This window comes from Corvus hawaiiensis, chromosome 15 (genome assembly GCF_020740725.1).
Source record: "Corvus hawaiiensis isolate bCorHaw1 chromosome 15, bCorHaw1.pri.cur, whole genome shotgun sequence".
In the NCBI taxonomy this organism is placed as follows: domain Eukaryota; kingdom Metazoa; phylum Chordata; class Aves; order Passeriformes; family Corvidae; genus Corvus; species Corvus hawaiiensis.
The window spans coordinates 18,078,447-18,100,055 of NC_063227.1; the positions used below are offsets into that span (position 1 = coordinate 18,078,447).

The following is a 21,609-nucleotide window of genomic DNA, read 5'->3' on the forward strand; positions in this document are numbered from 1 at the left end:
TTAGGAAACACGGTCCCAGTGTTTCTTATACCCGGCTTGCCTGTGCAAGAGGCTGCTTGTGTTCAAGCATTAAAACCAGGAGGGAAGGAGCCCCACAACAGGCCACAGGACCCTCTCATAGCCACCCTGCAAAGAAGCTCTTCCTACTTGGCTCCACATAGATCCCTGCAAGAATTGGCACAGGGTAGCAGGGGAAGCCTCAGCTTTTTCCCTGCCAAGATGGGTATACAGCTCTCTGCCTAATTCCAGAGAGAGACAATTTTACAGGTACATATGTCCAGTGTTATTTTGCCAGAATAATGATGAATGACAGATTTGTAAGTCCATTCACCTGGCTCCCAGCTCACACAAAGAGTCGCTGTAACTTCAGCTACATGGTTCTCATTCCATTTGGGAAACTCTCTACAAAAACTGAAAAGAAAACAACCAACTTTGCCCAAAGCCATAACATTATTTTAACATGTTTACTGTATTTCTAAACAACCTAACATGCTGTGGTATATCACAGCAGTGTTTACACGGAATGTCCTGCTCCTTGAAACCAAGTGCTTGCATTAGACCACTCCGTGAGAAAAGTTTGGCTAAAACCAGTCATGCCCTTATCTATTTAAAGATGCTTTTTAATTCTGAACTTGCACTGCTGCTCAAGCTTTGAGCAGACTCAGTAGGAGATTACTGCATTTTAAGTACTGTTCAAAGCCAATGGAAGAAAGGCTTCCAAGGAGCTGATCCCAAGCAATCTAGCTTGATTGAACCAGAGCCAGCTGTGCAGAATTGCCAGCACCCAGTAGTCCCAATCTACTCTCCCAGGATTTGCTGGTGCTTCTGTAAATGATTCTCTATGCATCTCACACCAAGCACAGCTTATACCCCTCCAAATTCCAGTTTTAGTCACCCTAGATGAATTACCCAGTTCCAAACAAGACAAGGAAACAATATTAAAAAAAAAAAGAAAAATCATCACTAATTATAGCTTGTGCTGCCACCCTTCATGTCTAAGGGTTTCACATTTTTTCAGCCTGATTTTGAATTTCCAATCAACAGATCATATGCCTTAACTAGAGCTGGTTCAGAACAGATGGAGTTTGAACAGATGAGTTGAAACTTTTCCTATGTTTGCATTTATTTTAGTGGTCAGTCATCTCACCGGGTCACCTCGATATAGCTGACCCTAACTATTCCCCCCCGCATACCTTAAAGCAAAACAAATCCCGCAGCTTATGTTGGGACGATTATACATGAATACATTCCAAGGAGCAGCAGTTCATAGTTCACGTGTCATTTTACTGCTACCCTCGGAGGGGTGGATGAGCACCAGGAGCTGGTTGGGCAGGAGACATCCCCAGAGGGCAGCGCAACCTGTGCAAAGCCAGCCTGGCACACCGGAGCACGCAGAGACTGGGATTAGCGGCGCTGGACTCCGGCCAAACCCTGTCTTACGTAGGCCCCAACAAGGGTAACTTTTACTCAGATGAACGTTTGTAAGCCATAAACCTATTTACTCTAAGGAGCTAAAGGAATTGAACAAAGAATTCCACGCCGTTTGCTTCCTCAGACCTTGGCACGGGCTGGCCCAACGCGTCCAGCCCTGCAGAGGGGCCTGGGCTGCACTTCAGGCCGTGTTTACATTGAGCTTTCACTTTTTTGGGGGGCATCTCTCAACAGCTACAGCATATTACATTACCTCAAGCCAAGATAGTAACACAGATTGCAAACAGCAGTTTCTGCATTGCCAGACACTTAACTAGATGGTAGATTTATACCATTGTTCGTGTTTGGTTCTTTAAAAAAAGAAATCAGGAATATACCTCTAAGTGTGTATTAAATATAGCACGACCCAAAATAATAAAATAGTACTGTGGTCTGCTTTTAATGAGCATCATAAATTCTTTTTGAAGGCTCAATCGACATAAATGGAATTTAAAAAAAAAAAAAAGCAAGCAAATGCCTCCTCTCTATCATGCAGGAATTCATAACATTTGAGATTAAATCCATGTGGGAAAACACTGCAAGAACAACTGCAGTTCGTGCAATTGAAATCTCCACGAGTAGTTCTTCCTCACTATATTCCTGATTTAGTGGTTTTGTCTTCTAATTTTGTTTTCGTATAATTTGTTAGTATGTAGCAATGATGAGCTGTGGCTTTTTTAAGCCAAGGGAACTCAGATGACTACAACATGCCAACCAACACATGCACCTCAAATAGATTTTTTGCAGTCTGGGCTGTACCAGATTTGAAAATTGCAAGAAGCAGAAAACAGAAGCAATTTTTCCAATAATAGGAAGTCAAGATCCATTTCTAAAATCTGCTCTATTTTTAAGAATTCCCCACAAATTCCCATGAAAGAATGCTTAACCAAAAAAAAAAGAACTAAAACTATACCACCACATGAATATGCACCAAGGAAAACATAAACAAGCAAACGCTGGTGTAAGCACCCTGGTAAATCAATCCTAAAGACATTTCTATTTTAATTTTTTTCTTATTGATAAATATTCTGTGATCAGAAAGGTGAACTTTGCAGTAGCAAATGAAGTGACATGAAGATACTGCTATACTCTGACAGGCAAACTTATGCCCTTCTCAACAGCAGACCTTCCCTAAGAACCTGTACAGGAAAACTAGAAAAATCAGGATCCATCTTTTTTGAGAAGCAAATCCATCCACAGTTGCAAGAGGCGAAAAGAAAAAAAGGAAAAAGCTTTTTGCCTTTCCCAGGAGGAAACTTTTGAAATGCAAAGTGAGGAGGAAGACTCAGCTTGTGGATAAACACCAGTCTTGGCTTCTGCACATCCCAAATCCTGCTACAACAAAGCATCAAAGCACTACAGAAAACATCACAGCAGTGGACGAAAAGATTACACAGCTGAAAGAATTCAAGCATAACACTAATAGACAGATATTTCTGGACTCTGGGGTTAAATTAGCTAGCACTAAAACAACCACACTGCTGTGTCCTAATCAGCAAGAACAAACCTTTTAGAATCAGCATCTGTGGACCAAAAAAGGCTGGATGTTGTTTTTGAAAATTGTTTCTTCTCAGAAAGCCTGATTTTTTTTCCCTAAATTGGCTGAAACATTCTGTTAATCCAGCAAATAGTTTTGGAGGAAACAAAGTAAGAATTCAAGACAGATGTTGTCTTGCATTTGGTTTAAGATTTGATGCAGCACTTTGGTTCTTGCATCTCCAAATTAAACTTGTGTAAAATGGAGTTCTCATGCCATGGGATTGGTTTTCTCATATTTAATTCAGTGTTTTAATGCAGGGATCATGAACGAGCCTCTCCTTCTTTCAGGCTTTGAACAGGTGACAAGGCCATGATGTTCAGACTTAGATTTCTCATTTGTTTTAAGGCTGCTCCACATAAAATTTGTATCTTGTGCTGACATTCACATCCCAGCTCAGAGACTGACTGGGCACCTCCATCTGACCGCTGTGGGCCCTGAATACCTTGTCACACCCTGCCCTGCTGGCTGCATATCCACTGACTCCACACCTGGAAGGGCATCTCCAAGCAAGACAGGAATACAACAAGGACTCTCCCAGTACTTCTTTGGGCCAGTGATCTGGCCATTCTTCTCTTCTGCAGGAAAGCCACATCCTCTGTGCTAAACCAGAGAAACAGCCCTGTATTCTGAAAGAAGTGCTCTAGCATTCAGTGCTTCTCCAGGGACTCTCACCCTTGATTCCAAAACTTCCTTCAGGAAGTGGGGAAAAAGATTCAAATACAGTACTTTAAATCCACTAAATATTAAAATAAATGGAAGTTCCTTGCTGTTTCAGAATACCAGAGTGACATTTTAAGTGCTTGGAGAACGTCAGAAATCAGTCAGTCGTGCTCCATAATGGTTTTGCAAAGTCATTTGGCACAGCAAGTCACAAAAGCAGGAGCTGTGTAAGCTCCTCAGAACATTTAATACTTGTCTAGCATATATCCAAAGAGAACTCTGAGCCAGAGATGGGCTGTATCTGCAAGAGAGCTCAGCTTCCCCCTCTCTAGAGGCAGGGACAAAGCCAAGGTGTCTTACTACAGCCCTCAATCCACAGGAGCCCAACCTGCAAGTGCTGCCCTGAGAGTGCAGGCTTCCTGAAGGCTCTGGCATTTCCATGACAGCACATTGCCTGTGGCTCACAGCACATCGAACTCCCTCTTCTAGCAACAAAGGCAGCCTGCAGGAGCACTCAGTCTCCCTTCTGACCCTTACTCTTCTCAGTTTAGATTTCATCTCTGGTAAGTTTACTCAGGTAGCTCCTTCCTCTGTGTTGTCTAGGTAACAGGTAGGGAAAAAGTTAGGGATAAAGAAGAGAATGGAACAGACTCGTGTGAATGTCATAGTCCTAGTCCCAATAGCAAAATGTTCCTAAAGAGTTAAATGTCCCCAGGCAAAGGAGACAAGTAAGAGGAAAAGCTGTATTGCTAATCTTCTATCAGAACACCCACACAGTAGGTGGGGGACTATAACCAACAGGTTTGCTTCCACTGGGGGTAAGTAAAAGACCTATTTTTATTTTAGATTAGCTATTATTTTTATTGTAAGACCCTTGTTTCTGCTGCTTATGCATTTCACAAATACTGACTTTCAGACACATCCAAGTTCTCTTGTCTAAAGCTGATTCTTTAAAGGAATGCAGCTGTTTCCTAGAATGGGGCAGATAGACATCTTGCACACAAGCCATGGAAATCTTTTCTTCTCTGACGTTTCAGTATTGCATGGAGAAATTATGTAGAGCAGCAGGGCAGAAGAGCTATAACTGGACCAAGATATCCAGGAGATTACAAATGAGCCCTGGGCAGCAGGAATAAGATCAAGAACTAAGCGGGGGCAGGGCAGCAGGGAAGGAATGTGTTTGGAAATCAAGTCAAGTTGGAAAAGGAGCCTGTGCCCAAGAGAACAAGCTCCCTTTCTGAGCTGGAACCAAATCCAGAAGTCCAGATTCCCAGTATCCCACTACTGCCAGCAGTAACCACAAAGTCCATGGATCAGCTCTGCTCCTCTCACACTCCTAATTAACCAGGAAGGGAATGACAACCAACTGCTGCCCCTTACCTCACAGACCAAGTCACAGGCAGCAGCACAGACGACTATTGCATCACCCCTGCGTGCATCATTCTCATTTTTGCATTCCATGACAGCTCTCTAAAAAGATCTTGCAAACTTTGACAGCCCCACTCACACCTAACAACACTGTGAAGATCATTGCTCAGGCTGCAACAAAAGTGAGTAGCTCAAAATCAGGAAAAACCTGCAATAAAAACCAACTGTGTGATGGAAAACCTTTTGGCTTCTGCCCACACAGCCTTTGGTTCCTCATGCACCAGCTCCCAACAGCTCGTTCAATGTGCAGCAGAAGCAGTGGTCAAGCAGCTGGACCCAAATTTTGTTTTCCTCACAGCTTAGTGCCTGATTGAACTTCTCCACACACCAGACACACTGTAGGAAATAAGTCCTCCCTTTTCCAATAGCTACATGGAGGAACTTCAGGTCTCTAAACCACATATTGACCAGAGGCTGCAAGCAACACGCTGGTCCCTGGGACTCATGTGGCACCTGTCAGCTCCTCGGCAGCCAGGCTCCAGCACCCAGCCCTCACCAAGCCTTCCCCACGGAGATGGGCCATGGAGAGGCCGCTCAGATTTCACACACCAGCCTATAGTTAGTAACAGAACCATCAAGGTTAAGCCTTGGGTGTCCTTCAGCTCTTTGTGAAATTTTTGACATGCGAGCGGGAAGCACAGGGCAGCTGCCGTGTTCTGTGCTGGCAGAATCGAACACTTCACACACACAAACAGTGAAAATGCAGCTCCTGCAGCTGTACTGAGTGATGTGCAGCAGGGACTGCTGCCTCTGGGGGTTCAGGAAAGAGCTTACCGTGACTGACCATGCCTCATTTTCCAACAAAACCAAGAACCACAGTAAAAGCAAGAATGCATTTAAATCCAAGGAATCATCAAGAACATTTTATTCTCTCTCAGGTTTCACCTGCATATGGTTCAGCCACCAAAAATCTGAACCACTCCTTAAAAAAAAAAATTAAAAGTTCAAAATCATATTATTACAGCTGTCCCATAAAATACTGTAATGGCACAAAGTCATTTTATAGGGACAGCTGTGATAATATACTTGCATTAAATCTTGAGCCAAAAGTTGTGCTACAGTATTTGCTTGATTCTCACTTATATTTTCTCTTTTAGTGTTCTCCCATTTGCTGTACAAGTAAATTGATGATAAAGCAATATCAAACCAAAACTGACTGTCTATTTTGGCACAGCACGAAAAACTGCAGCACTCTCCTCACTGTGCCCCACGCCAAGTGCTAGACATTTTTCTTCTGTAAATAATGATCTTGCCCAGGTTATGGGCTAGAAGAATGTAAAGGGAAAGGTCTGAAATATTCAGACAGAATTCTAAAGCTTTAACTTTCAACATAGTTCTCAAAGCAACACGATGATATCAGTTCACAAATAGCTTAAGCAGAAGTCCAGCACAGTGGTAGTTGTCTCAGGCTACGTAACGGGCCTTTCAAAAGAGTATGAAGTAACAGAACTGAAATGTATTTGGCAAGATGCCACCACCCAGATGAGATCCCAGCCTCAAGGATATGTACAGTACACAGCAATTCATCAGCTCATACTATGTGGCACTGACATTTCTTGTGTCAAACCAAAAATAGCTTTAGCAAGAGTAAATTGAGCCCCACATGTGGAGCCCAGTAAGGCCTGAGCACGTTACACAAACTGCAGTATTTCCCAAAAAAAAATAAAAAAAACAACCAAAAAAAAATAAGTTAAGGAACAACAAATGAAAACCTTCACATTCATCAGCAGTGGAGGGAAAGCCTTCTGGGAAGGAAGGAGACTCAGGATAGTTGTTTAGAAAATAAAAACCACAAAATTGCTTTCCAAGTAGTGCACAAGGAAGTACCCAGCCAGGCAGGATGCAGCACGTCACCACAGCTCCTCAAGCCTTCAAATTCCACGAAGACCTGGAGTATCTTGTCCTACAGAAGGGTACGTGCTAGCCCACTGCATACAGCCCAAACCACCCAAGCTGGAGGAAGAACACAGAAACCCTATCAGAGGCCAGATTCCAAGTGGCAGCTTAGATGGGTTAGAGAAGAAAAAAAGGAAATTTAAATAAAAAAGTTAAGCATAGGAATAGAAGCATAAAACTTATTTCAAGAATTTAGTTATTCAAGCAGAAGAGCACTGATAATCAGAGTAAACAGTGACACAAACCTCCACCTTTCCTGGGTAACTGAAACCCTTTAGAGCTCCACTATTTGCACGCTGGACTATGCAAACGAAATTAAGACATCACAAATATGCCTATGGTGGCCGAACTCACATGTCCATGAAGGACATCTGCTAGTCCACTTCATAGAACATGGCTTCTGTGTCCAGAAGAACCATAGAGACCACCTCCTTTGGTCTCCAGATGCCAGACTGCCCTTGGATTTTAAGTTCTGCTGAAGGGTTGCTTTGGCCTGCTTTGCTAAAAGCCCAAATTTCAGCTATAAATTCTCTGCTAGGGGTTGGAGTGGGCTCCAGGAAGTTCCTCGTGTACTTGGTTCAAGCTCTCTGCACTAGAAAGTGACACAAGATCACACCAAGAGCATCAGTGCCAATTGGCAAGGCAGCTTCAGCCCCACAGCCAGGACGGGCAGAGCTCACAGAAATACCCTGTCAAGCTCAGGCAGGGAAAAAGAAGGGAAAAAAAAGCATGAATGAGTAGCATTCAGAAGAAGAGCACTTTCTTAATCTGTATTTACATAGCGACTAATACAACAAAGACCATGAAGAGTTCAGCTTTTAAACAATATCACAATGCAAATATTTTCTTGCTGGCGCCTCTGCCATCCCTGAGGAGCCAGAGCTGCCAGCCAGGCCTCACACCTGTCTGGTCATGGAAAGGTAAGGAAGAGAGGACTCCAGAAGACTGGGGCTCCCGCAGCCCCTGCACACAGGAAGGGTAAATTGTTTAGGGCACCAAGAAGGCATGTGTCTTACTCCTAAGGAGGAGGCAGAAGCAGAAAAGCAGAACAATGCACTTCAAACCATGACAAAATAACATCTGCTCCCCACATCTGATTCACAGGCAGGATTATTTAATGATAAAGACCGACACACTCACGTTTCTTAAGTACCTCGAGGGACTTCCCCAGTACAAAGGCACTCTGTAGTTTTGGGTTTTAAAAAAGCTTTAGAAAAACATGTTGACTCCAGAATTATCTTTTACTCTTCATCTGTCTGCTCTGTGACAAACCCAAACAGAACAAAAAAGCCTTTTGAGACATCTCATGACTACTCCAAACACGAGTGTTTGCTACCCCTACAGCCTGCCCAGGTCAATCAGTCACCTCTTGCAAGAAACCAGAATCTGTCTCCTTTTGAGGTACCAGTCACCAGCATCCCCACCAAACTCAGCATTTAAGGCACCTACTTGGAAAAGTTTATTTAGTGGGAACCAAGAAGGGAACTCTGCCACTCTGAACAGCTCCATTAGCCTGGGTACAACTCCCCTGAAAATTCTCAGGAAAAGGCAAAGTACACCCCATTCCTGGCTTCCCAGTCCTGCCATCTTCCTACAATTCAGTCTGGAAATTGCGTGGGCTCATGGATCAGGGCACTTGCAGTCTGACCTGGCTCACTGCTCAGTCCTGTGATCACCCACTTTGACACGAAGAAGGTGGGGTAAAAGGGTGGGGAAGAGGTCGATACTATCACCCCTTTTGGCAGCAGTCAGAGCAGACCCAGTATTTCACAAACCACATCCCGAGTTGAGCAGTCATCACTGTTACCCAACTCACATGAGACAAAATCCTATTTCTCAAACTAGAAACACAGAAATCTAATGTGATATTTGTCAAGCAAGCACGTGTTTCAGATTTGAAACCTCTTTATATGCTGAAACCATTCTACTCAAAGATCACTTTATATGGTCTTCTATCAGAGGCTGCTGAAATCCCACCAAAGTGCATTCCAGAAATCCATCAGAACACCTCAGCTCTGGTTTAAGGTGTTTCTTTTGACAGCCATCCAACACACATAAGCACACCTTTAAGAGTGCACTGGGACTACCCATACAAGCTTTATGCTCACTTCCAAGGGTTTGAAAAAAATCCAAACAATGACATTAGATCCATTCCCTGGCACGACACTGCAAAGGACATTTCTGTAGAACATCTGTGCCAGTAAAGCCCTGAGCACAGGAACTATGCACAGGGGGTTTTCAAGGAGTTGGACATAAACTACATTGGAACTGACTGATGCTGGGCAGATCTGTGAGGACCTTCTCACAAATGCCACTGCTCTGCTAGCTGGAATTACAAACTCCCCAGAGGTGCCAGAGGAGAGCAATGAGGCCAGGAGCTGAGCCAGCAAGCAAAACCACACAAAGCCAATATAATTTGTAACAGCCCTTCTTCGAGGCAGCCAGTGCCTAACACCAAGAGCTGAAACCCAGTAAGCCTCACTGCATTCGCAGGCAGATTGCTGAAATTAAAAATGAAAGACAATGAGAAAAAAGAAACAAATGAATTTGCTGAGAAAAAGCTGGTGTGCTCTTTGTGAAGGGGAGAGCCTCCTGCCCAGGGCAGCAGACTGGAGGCTTCATAGAGACTCAGGCTGGGGGTCTCAGAATCACAGAATCAATCAGGTTGTAAAACACCTCTGAGGTCACTGAGTGCAACCTATGACCGAACAGCACCTTGTCAACTACTCTTTCCTTAAACACCTCCAGGGATGGTGACTCCACCACCTCCCTGGGCAGCCCCTTCCAATCTTTAATCACCCTTTCTGTGAAGAAATTCTTCCTAATGTCCAACCTAAACCTCCCCTGATGCAGTTTATGACTATGTCCTCTCATCATTTGTTACCTGGGAGAAGAGCCTGACAACCACTTCGCTCCATTCTCCAGTCAGGGAGTTGCAGAAGGTCCCCCTCGAGCCTCCTTTTCTCCAGGCTGAGCGCCCACAGCCCCTTCAGCCAGTCTTTGTGCTCCAGACCCGTTCCCCAGCTCCGTTATCCTTCTCTGGACACGCTCCAGCCCCTCACTGTCCTTCCTGAATCGAGGGGCCCCTCTCCCGGCGCACAGAGCTGGGGTGTCCCCCGCTCCGGCCGATACTCACATCCGTCCCACGCCCTCGTACATGCGGGTCTCGTCCACCAGCATCATCACCTCCGTGTCGGTGAGGTGCGCGTGCTTCTTGGTCTTGGTGAGCTGCTCGATCTGCAGGTCGGCCAGTTTCACCTTCTGCTGCGTGTCCATCACCTTGGCCTGCAGCTCCGTGAAGGCCTGGCCGGGGAAGAACGCCGGGGTGAGGGGCGGCGGGGGCACAACCGGCCCAGGGCTGCGGGCACGAGGGGACCGGCCGGCAACGCCGGGACACGGAAGGGGACACAGGTGGGGATACACGGAGGGGGCAGGACATACAGTGGAAGGGTGGGACACAAGGAGAGAGCACACATGGAAGAGAAACACACGGGCGGGGGTCTCGTACCTTCTTGAGCTCCAGGTCCACGGGCGCCGCCATCTTGTCGGCGCAGGGCGCATGCGCGGGGGGCGGGGCGGAGCAGGGAGGGCCCCACCCGCGGGCGGGACGCGCGGGGGCCGCGGGTCGGTCCCGGCACCGACCGGAGTGGGGGCTCCGGTGGGACCGGCACCGACCGGAGTGGGGAACGGCCCCGGCACCGACCTACCCTGAGGGCTCCCGTGGGACCGACCCCGGCACCGACCGGAGTGGGGTCTCCGGTGGGACCGACCCCGGCACCGACCGGAGTGGGGAACGGCCCCGGCACCGACCGGCCCTGAGGGCTCCCGTGGGACCGGCACCGACCGGCCCTGGGGGCTCCTCACGGCAGGCCGCGCCCTGCGGTGCCCTCGCAGGGCCGGCTACAGCCGGTGGGGTTGTGGGGCCGTGACCACCCCCGTCGGGCCGGCCCCGCCTGGGTGTCCCCGGCCCGGCCCGGGCTGACGGCGCCGCGCGGGGTTGGGAGAAGGCCCGGAGACCCCGGAGAGGGAGAACCATCCGTGCCTTAGCTGGGAATTACAGAATGTTATGGATCTGGAAAGGACCTTAAAGATCATCTCATCCCACCTGCCCCTTGCCATGGGCAGGGACACCTTCCACTATCCCTGGTTGCTCCAAGCCCCATCCACCCTGGCCTTGGACATTCCCAGGGATGGGGCAGCTACAACTTCTCCAACCTGTTCTTGTCCCTCACCACCTTCACAATAAAGAATTTCTTCCATATATCTAAACCAAATTTTCCTTCTTTCAATCTGTGCCTATTACTCCTTGTCCTGTCACTACAGTTCCTGATGAAGAGTCCTTCTCTGGCTTCCTTGGAGGCCCCTTCAGACACTGAAAGGTTTCAACGAGTTCTCCACTCAACCTTTTCTTCTCCATCAGAACAGCCCCAGCTCTCCATCTGTCTCCACAGAGAAGATTCTCCACTCCTCTTACTAACTTTGTGGCTTCCTCTGAACTTGCTCCAACAGTTCCATGTCTTTCTTACGTTGGAGACACCAGACCTGAACATGTTAGAGGGGAAGAATCACCTTCGACCTGCTGGCCAGACCATAACTCTGTCACCCCCTCTCCCCGTGGCTGCAGCTGTGTCCATCAGCCCCATCACAGGAAGCACTGGAAAGCTCAGGTATTGCTGTGTTCCCCCTTCCCATAGCCCAGGCTTTGCCACCACAAAGCTCGCCAGCTGCACAGCCATGATGACCCCCCACACTTGCCTCCTGTGCAAGCTTTATGCTCACTGACAGAGGAGTTTATTTCATACTTTATCAGAGCTCAAGTTTGGGCAAATTAGGCCAAAAAAGCTCTGCAGATTCCTTACTACCTGGCTTTCGTGCACAGTGTAGAAGATGGTGTGGAAAGCAGCTTTTCAGCTCTCCCCTTTGCTAACTGGAGTTTACAGATGCTGAGGGCAGGGGAGAGCAGGTTTCTCTCTGCCTCAAGGCTCTCTACCAGAGCCAGCAACTCCCCCGAACTCACTTCCCCCAGGGGAGAGGAAGGAACTGATTAAGAGGTTATTTCTACTGCAAAAAAGGGATCATTCCTGACCCACTGTATGAAGTGATACTTGCTGGAATTACCTCAGCTCCAGGAACCTGCAATCACCCCAAGAACAGCTGGGATTCCTTTCAAGAGTGGTGGGAGTCTACCTCTGGAAATTTTTTTTTGCCAAATCATAGAACCATCGTAAGATTATTTGGGTGGAAGGGACCTTTAAGACAATCCAGTCCACCTTCCAGGAGACCAGGTTGCTCAAAGCCAGATTCAGTCTGCCCTTGAACACCTCCAGGCATGGGGCAGCCACAGCTTCTCTGGGCCATATGTTCCAGTGTCTAAATTGCAAATGCTGGCTTAAAACCAGGGACCATTCCCATTTGAATGGATCAGTGGCCAGAGTGGCTTTATTCATACCAGAAGCAGCTTTGCTTGGTGAGCAGACCCACAAACATCACACCCCTCCCAAGCATCGGCTGGCAAAGATGAAGAAAATCTCCAAAACAATCCCCATGGGGCCAAGCCGGGATGGATCCTGCCCCCAACCCCTTACACCACACTGCTTCCCAAGGATGGCACAAGCTGATCCAGCAGCCCTGACCGCACACTCAGGGTCTCTGCTGCTGACGGCAGTACCCCACCAGCATGGAATTGGTGCTGAATGCAGCCTTCAGAGTTCCGACTCCTTTCCACCTCCATGATTAAATTAACAACCCAAGTGTTTGTTACAAAGTGTTATTTATTAGAATATTGCATTGCACTTAAAAAATAAGGGAGGTCTGACCCTGTCATCTTGACCTACATGAAGGATGCAGGGTCAGACCTACAATAAATATAAATACTATGTACAGTTTATCTAAAATAAATATATAATTTAAAATGAAAAATATCTTGTTAAATAGCTGTTACCCTCCCCCCCTCCTGCGGCGAAGGAAGCCCCGAGCCCGGTCTCCTCCCTTTCACAGCTTGTTCCTCGGCACACACTGCAGTGGACGGAGAGCCGCCGGAGAGGCCCTGTGCCCCCGGTCAGCACCGCTCCCGAGCCCGCTCCGTGCCGGAGATGCCCACGGAGCTACCGCGCTGCCGCCGCTGCCCGACCGGCCCCTCCGCGGGTGCCGTCCTGGTGCTCCGGCGAGCCCCCAGCGTGCCGCAGCCCCGTGCCGCTGGCGCCGCGGTCTCGCCTCTTCCAGGAGGTAGAAGTGCATTAGTGCCGACCCCTGCAAGAGAGAGGCGGGAGAGTCACACCACGATCTTGGGCTGCTCTTCTGCCACAGAGCAATCCCTGCACGGTGGGACAGAGGTGCCGTCTCACCCAGCCCGGCGGGAGAACCTCGTGCCCACCCAAGCCCCAGCAGCCACTCACCGCCTCTCGGGGCTGGACCCGGGAGGATGGGAGCCAAAATACCCCACCATGCTTCCCTTCCAGGGACCACAGCACTTTTTCCCCCGGACACATCCACCCCCGTAGTGCCCAGGGTAAAGGGGACAGTGAAGAAAGCGTTGTGCCAAGTTTCTTTCCCAAAAATTCAGCTCCTATGAACAGCTAAAATTCCCACCCCCAACACTATGACGAACATGACAGAAATTCTCCAAAGGCATTACTTCATCTTCACAAAGAACAATGACTTTTCTTTTTTTTTTGAAGAAGAAGAGAAGTAACTGTAATATGCTGGACCACATCTAACATCAGGATTTAGATCAGACCAGAGGAAGTCTGATATCTTTTCAGCACCCGGCCCCGCAGCCACCCCTAGGACAGAACACACACCCCTACCCAGCCAGAGGAATATGGCATGGGCTGGCAGCAAGATTCCCCTGTGCCAAGCTGATAGGCACTGCTCTGGTGCAAGTAATAAGCAGAGTGGGAATGAAAAGGAAAGGGGCTTTTTACACATATATATAAATAGAGGCAATATCTAAGGAGGGGAAGTGACTCAGAGGGTCAGAGAGGGAGCAAAACAAGTGGGAAAAAAACCTAAACAAAACAGACGCAGCTTCCCTACTATCAAACATGCCCAAAGCATGGAACACCAGCACAGAGCAGGGACTTGGGGTTAGAAAGGAGGAGGTAGGAGTGATAGCGGTGTCAGAGGGACAGGGATTTCAGCAGGAAGGGGAGAAAAGAGGGCTGGAGCTCCACAGTGCAGCCCAGGCTCTCTGGCCAAATCCAGCCAGCTGCTTCTCCAGGCTCAAGCTGCCTTCAGCTCCTGCCTAGCTCTGGCACAGGATCCACACAGCAGTCCCAGCCAGCAAGAACAGCAGAGCCCTCGGACGTCCACCAGCCCCACTGCTGCCCCGTGCCCAGCCAGGGGCTCACCTCGCCAGCACCTGGCATCCTCAGTGATTCACAGTGATGCCCAGCTTGATTTTCTCTTCGTTTTCTACATCGTAGCCACCCCTCTTGTGACACCTGTGAGGCCAAGCAAAGGGATGCTCAGGGCATGGAGAAGTCCCTGCCACCCTCTCCTCTTGCACATGGTGTTCCCCGGGACACAGATCTGAGAGCTCAGTCCCATCCCACTCACCTGAGCATCAGCAGAGCTGCGATGATGACAAGACACAGGGAGGACAGGACAACAGCAACGACAGCCAGGGCTGTGGTGTGGTCGTACGCACTGGGTGGGTGCTCCACTGGCAGCAAGAGGCCGTGGCAGCGCTCTCCATGATACCCTGGCTGGCATCTGGGCAAGAAGAAAAGTCATGAAAGTCAGTGATGAGCAAGGACAGGAGGTCTTCGTGTCCCCCACACCCCATTGGAAGGCGATGCCTGTGTGCTCAGCCTCAGCCAGCAGATTGCTTGCTCCCCTTGGTCCCCATGCCCTTGAGCTGGGAGGTCTGGTGTCACCATCATCTCTATTGTACTGGTAAATTAAGCTTCTCCTGCACCAAGTGAAGACTCCCAGAAAGGTTGAGCTCTCCCCCAGTAGAAGGCACTGGGGTCGGTGCTCTTCCCAGCCACCCCAGGCAGACACAGGTTGGCCAGACCACCTCTGGAAGTGGCAAGAGAGCAGTGAGGCAGCTGGCCCAGCATTTCCCATGGAGCAGGATGTCCCTGCACACCCTGCCAGCTGAGAGGTGTCCCATCCCTGGCGACTTGGGAGGTTGCTCATGTAACAGAAATAACGCTCCACACAGGCTGAGAGGCTTCCAGCCCTCCCTGAGCCACATCACACTGATGCAACCAGATATATATATCCCTCTATATCCAGCACCACTGACCCTCAGGCTGATCTCCAAGCCACACTCAGCCCAACCCTCCTCCTGGGCTCACAATGCCACATGCCAGCATCACCTCCCAGACACAGCAGCAAGGCTGGGCACATGGCAAAGGTGCAGGACCCACTCCAACAGCATCCTCATTCCACCCTGTGCCCCAGGAAGCAACACTCCAGGAGACCCTGTGACAGAGGCACAGCCAGCCACCAAGAGCAGCCACAACCAAGTGACATCAGTGACCATGAGGCTCCTTTATCAGCGGAGACTGGGGAAGCTGGCCACTGTTACTAAAAGGCAGCTCCCAAAACCCTGCTGCTTGCCTGTGTCCCAGGTTCTCTCCCAGCCCCAGGGATCTGCTCAGGGGACACCTGGCTGTCCCAGTCCTAAGCAAGGGTGTTGCAACCCACATCGTGCTGGGTCACTAACCCAAACTGAGCCTGCAAAGATCTCCCCTCACTGGCAGTCCTGAGTCCCCCATGCAAGGGCCCAACTTCATGACAGCTTTCACAGGGAGAAACTAGGGGGTTAGAGGAGCTCTGTGGAGCTTGATCCCTGCGGACTGCAGATCCTGTGGGCACCATAAGCCAGGGAGCTATTATCTTCCCTAGGCTCAAGGCTGGATGGCTTAGAGGATTGATAGTGAAGAACAAAGCCTCTTATGTATCTGCCAGCTCAAGTCCTGCCCACGTCAGCGGGGATCAAATATGCACCCCGGGGTATTTCCCGCAGTAGCAGTGCTGCATCCAGGTGCCCCAGCAGCAGGCAAACACTTTCTCCTCCACTTGCCTCATCTAGTCCCTGCTTGCTCTGCATCCTGGGGGATGGGCAAGGAGGGGTACACAGCCCTGTCTTTCATCAGGCCGAAAGGACAGCTCAGGCATGGCTTTGGTAGCCTGTCCCCAAAGGTGCTGCCTCCCCTCTGCTTTGCTGGTAGCATGGCAGAGATGCTCCTCCCACCTGCACTGATGCACCCTGACAGATGCAGGAGCCCCGAGATCTCAGAGTGGGGTATATACAGGATGAGCTTTGCCACATCAGACCTGCAGAAGCCCTCAGCTGCCAGACCCCAGCCCTACACACCATTCTGCAGCCCCCAGCACAGCAGCTCGGCCAGAGCTCACCGTGCTGGCAGGGAATGCTGGCTCCAAGGCCGTAACAGGTTTTGGGGGAAGGGTGGACATTTCTCAAGAAGTACAAGGAAGAGGCCAAGTCAGAGTTGTCCCTGCTCGGAGAGGGAACAAGCACTAAAAATATCTCTGCTTTTCCTCTGCCCAGCCTGGAGAATTGAAGGAACCGTGACTAAGGCTCCCCCCCGCACAGGCACACGCCAGCAACTCACATGCAAGAGGGAGCTCCCAGCTCTCGGATGTACTTGCACTCGCCGTGAATACAGAAATCCTTGTACTTCCGCAGGCACGGGTCTCTCTTCTTCCCCAGGCCTTTGCCTTTTCTTCTTTTATTGCCGTTCCCTTTCTTCTTGGGAGTAACGAGGCCTTGAGGCTTTGACAGGAAGGCAACTGGAAAACAATTTGGGAAGGAAAGAACAGCAGTCAGATCAGCTCCACGTGCCAACCAAAGGGAAGACAGAGCCACATCCCAGGGCTGCCACAACTGCTCAGCCGTGGCTCCCACAGCCCTTTGTGCTGGGAGCTGCCCCCGAGCCCGGGGTGGGGGGGCATTTTGTTCAGCTCCTCACAAATATCATGGCCTTTCCGATTCATAAGAAGAATTCTCAAGGAAAGAAAGGAGTCGGGCAGGGGGAACAGAGCTTTATACATTTCAAATGCTGCTATTATATGCACCAGTTTCCACTGAATACAGAACATTGCTAATTGCCCCTTTATCTGGCCTTTATTTCCCTGACAAGCGCAGGCTTTTCTAAGACCCTATTCATGGCTCTGATGGACTCTCCTTCCCGTGGGCACAAGGATGCCTTGCTCACCCCAGGGCAGGATTAAAAGAGCAAGCCTGTCTTAAGTTTTGGTTTTGCAGAGCCAAGGAGATGGTGAGGGCATCGTTCCCGTGAATTACAACGGTATGTTTTAATTGTGGTGCAATAACCAGCGGCTTTTGGTGCCAGGCCAATCCCCTGCTGGGTTGGTGGAAGCTGGAGCACCAAGCTCCTCACTCAGACACAGCCCAACACCAGCAACAGTACTGGAATGGTTTTTAAGATGAGCAGATGCCAAAAAAAATCAGTTCCCAGCTTCATCTCACTAGGTGCTAAGGAGTTGGAGAGCACTCACTGCTCCAAGGGGGATTTTTTAGCCCCCCCAAGCTACGGCGCTCAGGAGCTCCAGTGAACTAAGCCCTGGGCTGCTCGGGGAGGAGAGTGCAGCAGAGTCCAACCTGGCAAGCTGTAACCTGCCCAGTTCCTTCCCAGCCATTTCCTGACATAACCAGCGCCTCTCATGCCGGCACACACCGGTTGCACACCTAGCAAAGCTATTTCGACATCCTCCACACTGCCCTGCACGCTCCACACTGGAGAAAACCGATACTCCAGGAAACTCTGTGGCTTGAAGAAACCCCCAGATGAGGCTGACAGCAGAGGCTGTTCCGTCCCCTGCGTCCCTTGCCCTGCGGGTTATCTCCCAGCCATAGCCAGCCGACACACGCTGCTGCTTTTCCCGAGGGCTGAGTCCCCCTGGCGCGAGTGGCTCAGCCCGGTTTTGCCAGCTTTTTGTCACAGTCTGCTGGCACAGCCAGAAAGCAAAGAAAAACACGGGAAAATGGGAGGGCGAGCTGCGCGGGGCAGAGCACGCTCCTGGCGCCAGGTACTGCCCTCGGCACGCCGCGTGTTCGAGGCACAGGTACATACCACCCCCTCAGCCCGCGATGGTCCCCCGTCCAACCCTCATGAGAGTCCCCGGGACACTCTCTGGTGCCAGCCCGGGGCAAGGAGCCCGGTGTGGGTGCTCGGGAGCCCCAGAGAGCGGCAGTGCCCCCACCGCCCCCGTGGCGGGGCCGCCGGCTGACGAGCCCTGCCGCGGAATGAGGAGCAGCCGCGCGTGGGCGGCGGTGACTCACGGCGGTCCCCGCGCCACGGCCACCGCCGGGAGGGCAGCGCGGCTGCCCGGACACGGCAACCCCGCCACGAGGGGCTCTGCCTCCTGCCGGCCAAGCAGCTGAGGCCCGGGACCCCCTGGAACCCGCCCTGCCGGGGACTTGAGAAACACGGACAGCCCCTGGCAGGAGCTCCACTGCTCCGTGCTGGTGCCCCACGGGCGAGTCCCACTCGGGTCTGCTGCCGCCGGGGCTCGGTACCTGGGGACTGCTCCCACCCACCACCGCAAGTCCCTCCGAGGCGGAGCCGGAGCTGCTGCTGGGGCACCCGCGGGACTGAGGCGAGCTCAGCCCGGCGCCTTCGCGACCTCTTCGGCTCCAACTGCCCCCAGCCCAGCCCGTCCCGCGATCCCGGCCCCGCCCTGGGACCCCTTATCCCGTCCATACCTCTCGGCAGCTCGCTGAAGTCGTTCCCCGAGGCCGCTCCGCCGCCCTCCTTCTCCGGGCTGCCGCCGAGCAGCGGGGCTGTAGCCGGGACCGGCACCCCGCCGCCGCCGCCCTTGTGCAGCACCTCGTTGTGCAGTTCGTCCCGGCGCAGCCCGCCCGCCGCCGCCGCCGAGCACACTGCGGAGAGAGCGGTCAGGAGCGGGGGCTGACACTGCCCTACCCAGGACCCCCCCACGCGGGACAGGGGTCAACCTTCCCGTCCACCCATACCCAGGAGCAGGACCGCGTTGCCCGCGCCCGGGACCGACCATGCCCGCATTGCCCAAGACCATTCCCCCCACATGTTCGGGACCCTCCAGTCGAGCACGGCGCTGGGATGCGTTACCCGCAGCCGGGACTCTCCCCACGCCAGCCCGTACCTGCCGCCAGCAGCGCTTGGATCAGCACCGCCCGCCCGTCCATGACCCGCGGGCACACACGTCTAGCCACTGCCGTGCTCCGCTCGGTCCCGCAGCAGTGCCCGTTCTCCGGCAGGGCGGCCCCGCCGCGGGTAGAAAGCTGCGGGCGGCGGGGCGGGGCGGGGAGGGGCTGAGCGACCGCCCCGCCCCCGGGAGGGTTTCCCCGCCGCCCCGGGGCCGTCCCGCCGGCCGAGACCGGGACCAGGGTCGGGGACCGTGACCTGGGCCCGGTGGGTTCTCCGCGCTCAGAGGGTGGGCCAGGGACTCAACAGCCACCGCCGCCCCGGTGCCGCTGCGGGATGCGCTGGGCGGTGAGAGCCTGAGAAGAAAAGGGTCTCTGCAGGGTGCAGAGGGCAGGAGACGGCCTGGGGAAAGTGTGGCCCCAGTCAGGGTGAGAAGAGGGGGATCCCGATGGTCCCCGTGGCCCCAGGCACCGGCTGGCAGGTGCCCGAGGTGGCCCGAGGGTGCTGGGGGAGTGGGTGCACCTCGCAAGAGGAGCATCAGGTGAGAGGCAGGACCTCAGGAGTGAGGGCTGCACCTCTTCCTGGCCCTGGGGATGGGATGACCCTCAGAAAGGGGACAGACTGCCACCCATGTGCCACTGCATCAGCGGTGGGACAGGGAGGTGGTGGCAGTCTGAGATGGCAGCAGAGACCCTTTCTGTCCCCAAGTCCCCCTTTGGGCCCCTATTGAGGTCCCTATGTGATTGGGTGACAACCTTGTCTCATAATAACTGCCCCAGCCAGCCACTGTCCTTGTCCCTGTCTCAGCCTGCTGTGTTTGGGTACTGCCAGAGCTTCCCCATCCCCTTCACCATGCTGGCAACCGTGTGCTGTGTTTGGCCCCATCCTCAGCACAGGTGACAGCGCAAGAAATGTCACTGACGTCAGCGGTGGGCGAGTGCAGGGTCCTGCCCCAGCTCCCCTTTGGGCCAGCAGAGGCTCCTGGCTGGTTCCTCGAGGTCCCGAGCTCCCAGCCCCTGGCCGGTTTGGGCTCAGCTAGTCATGAGCAAATATTCCTGCCATTGTTGTTGCTGTCTCCAAGGAATATCACTGGATCTGGCACCGCCCCCCCCCCCCCCCCCCCCCCCCATCCTGCTCACGCCCTCCTTCTTGCTCAGACTTGACTTTTGCAATTGTTTACTGGTAGTTTTTCCTTCCGCCTCCTCTGGCCATCAGGAGCCCAAAGCCTTTGGCAGCGGAGCAAGGTGGTGGCACGGGCAAGGAGCGTGTCCCTGGGCAGTCCTGCACACTGGCTCCTGGGGAGGTCCCCGTGTTGAGATGGAATTTTTTGCCCCTGCCAGTCCCCTACCACGTCCCCAAGGCCGGGCAGGGTGTGCACAGGCAGTGTGTGCGGGCAGCATTGCCAGCTGACCTGGCAGCTCGGGAGAGGGAGGTACGAGCTCACGTCAGCCAGGGAGGCTGTTGGCACAGAGGGTTGGCAGCGGGCAAGGGTGGGGGGGGAGATACGTGCAGGCTGCTGATCCTGCCTGCCTCTGCTTCCTGCCTCTGCCTCCGGCTGCCTCTTCCCCTCTGCCTCCCACAGCCTCCCACGACCCCTGCCCACCTCCTGCAGCCCCTCACAGCCTCCCTGCCTGCACCTCCTGCCAGTTATGCCCCATCTTATGCTGCTGAGGCAGCCCCCACAGGAAGGGGAGGTGAACGCTCCTTACGGATGGGTCCTTCTGCCAGGGGCCTTCCCATGGTCCCTACCCCAGCTAAGGGCACCCCTCCACACACCGTGGTACCCACTGGTATGGCAGAGCAAACAGCCTGGACACCCTGAGCCAGATCCTTGGCCTCAGTTCCTGCGAGGCAGGTACCAGGACCTCAGGAACCCACACTCGCACCCACACTTCCCCAAAACGTGAGTCTGCCGTGGTGGTGCCTGGCCCTGCTCCAGCTGTTCCTGGGGTGGATCCTGCCGGGTCCAGCGGGCTCCAGCACAGCCCGGCCGTGCCGCAGCCGCTGGTGTTTGCGGTCCCGCCGCCGTGTTTGCAGTGCACACAGCCCCGCGGTTTGTTGGCGGGGGGGCGAGGGGCCAAGCGCGGTGGAGGTGGCAGTGGGCACAGCGAGCACCGGCGCTGTTCTCTGCTGGCAGTGCTGTGAAGGCCCTGCCCTGCCCTGTCCCTGTCCCTGGCAGGGTGCTGCAGCTGTGCCTACGTCCTTCCCCCTCCATCTGCTCACCTGCTGCAGCTCACACAGAAGCCTTCCAAACACCGTGCTGTGCCCATGGCAGAAGGGGTGGCACGGCTCATGGCAGCTCCTCCTGGGAAAGCGGATATGGGGACGTGCTCTGGGGAAGGATGTGGCACCGTTGAGCAAATCCAGAGTGGGGAAATGAGGGGCTGCCAGTGGTAGGGCTGACAGCAAGGGCCAGGACGGCGTCAGGGCTGCGGCTGTGCCACCCCTCCTGCCATGGGCACAGGCACAGGCACCGATACTGCCACCAGCTAT

The 21,609-nt window shown here is 52.7% G+C and overlaps 2 protein-coding genes across 3 annotated transcripts in view; both read right to left on the reverse strand.

Annotated features, from left to right (window-relative positions):
• PFDN1 (prefoldin subunit 1) overlaps positions 1–10,600 on the reverse strand; it is a 31,673-nt gene extending 21,073 nt beyond the window's left edge. Inside the window, exons 1-2 of the mRNA XM_048320105.1 lie at positions 10,503–10,600; positions 10,131–10,297 (exon numbers count right to left, since the gene is read on the reverse strand). Of these exons, the coding sequence (XP_048176062.1) occupies positions 10,131–10,297; positions 10,503–10,535 (200 nt within the window). The 5' untranslated portion in view covers positions 10,536–10,600. The remainder of the gene's footprint in view (positions 1–10,130; positions 10,298–10,502) is intronic.
• A 2,147-nt stretch (positions 10,601–12,747) lies between these two features.
• HBEGF (heparin binding EGF like growth factor) lies at positions 12,748–19,212 on the reverse strand. 2 transcript variants are annotated; one of them, XM_048320242.1, is made up of 6 exons: positions 19,115–19,212; positions 18,696–18,872; positions 16,582–16,759; positions 14,552–14,707; positions 14,344–14,436; positions 12,748–13,243 (listed from the first exon to the last, which is right to left on the reverse strand). In XM_048320242.1, the coding sequence occupies exons 1-5, from the start codon at positions 19,155–19,157 to the stop codon at positions 14,364–14,366; spliced, it is 627 nt and encodes a 208-aa protein (XP_048176199.1). In that variant the 5' UTR covers positions 19,158–19,212; the 3' UTR covers positions 12,748–13,243; positions 14,344–14,363. The 2 variants fall into 2 exon arrangements, with proteins under 2 accessions (XP_048176199.1, XP_048176200.1); XM_048320243.1 differs by lacking the exon at positions 14,344–14,436.
• Positions 19,213–21,609: the final 2,397 nt, after the last annotated feature.

What these genes read in the sequence shown, in the direction of transcription:
- HBEGF (XM_048320242.1), bottom strand. Translation starts at nt 19,157, where the DNA reads ATGGACGGGCGGGCGGTGCTGATCCAAGCGCTGCTGGCGGCAG. An exon ending in CTGGGAGCTCCCTCTTGCAT is followed by an intron (nt 14,708 to 16,581) that starts GTGAGTTGCTGG and finishes CTTCTTGCCCAG; the next exon opens with ATGCCAGCCAGGGTATCATG. An exon ending in GCAGCTCTGCTGATGCTCAG is followed by an intron (nt 14,437 to 14,551) that starts GTGAGTGGGATG and finishes TTGGCCTCACAG; the next exon opens with GTGTCACAAGAGGGGTGGCT.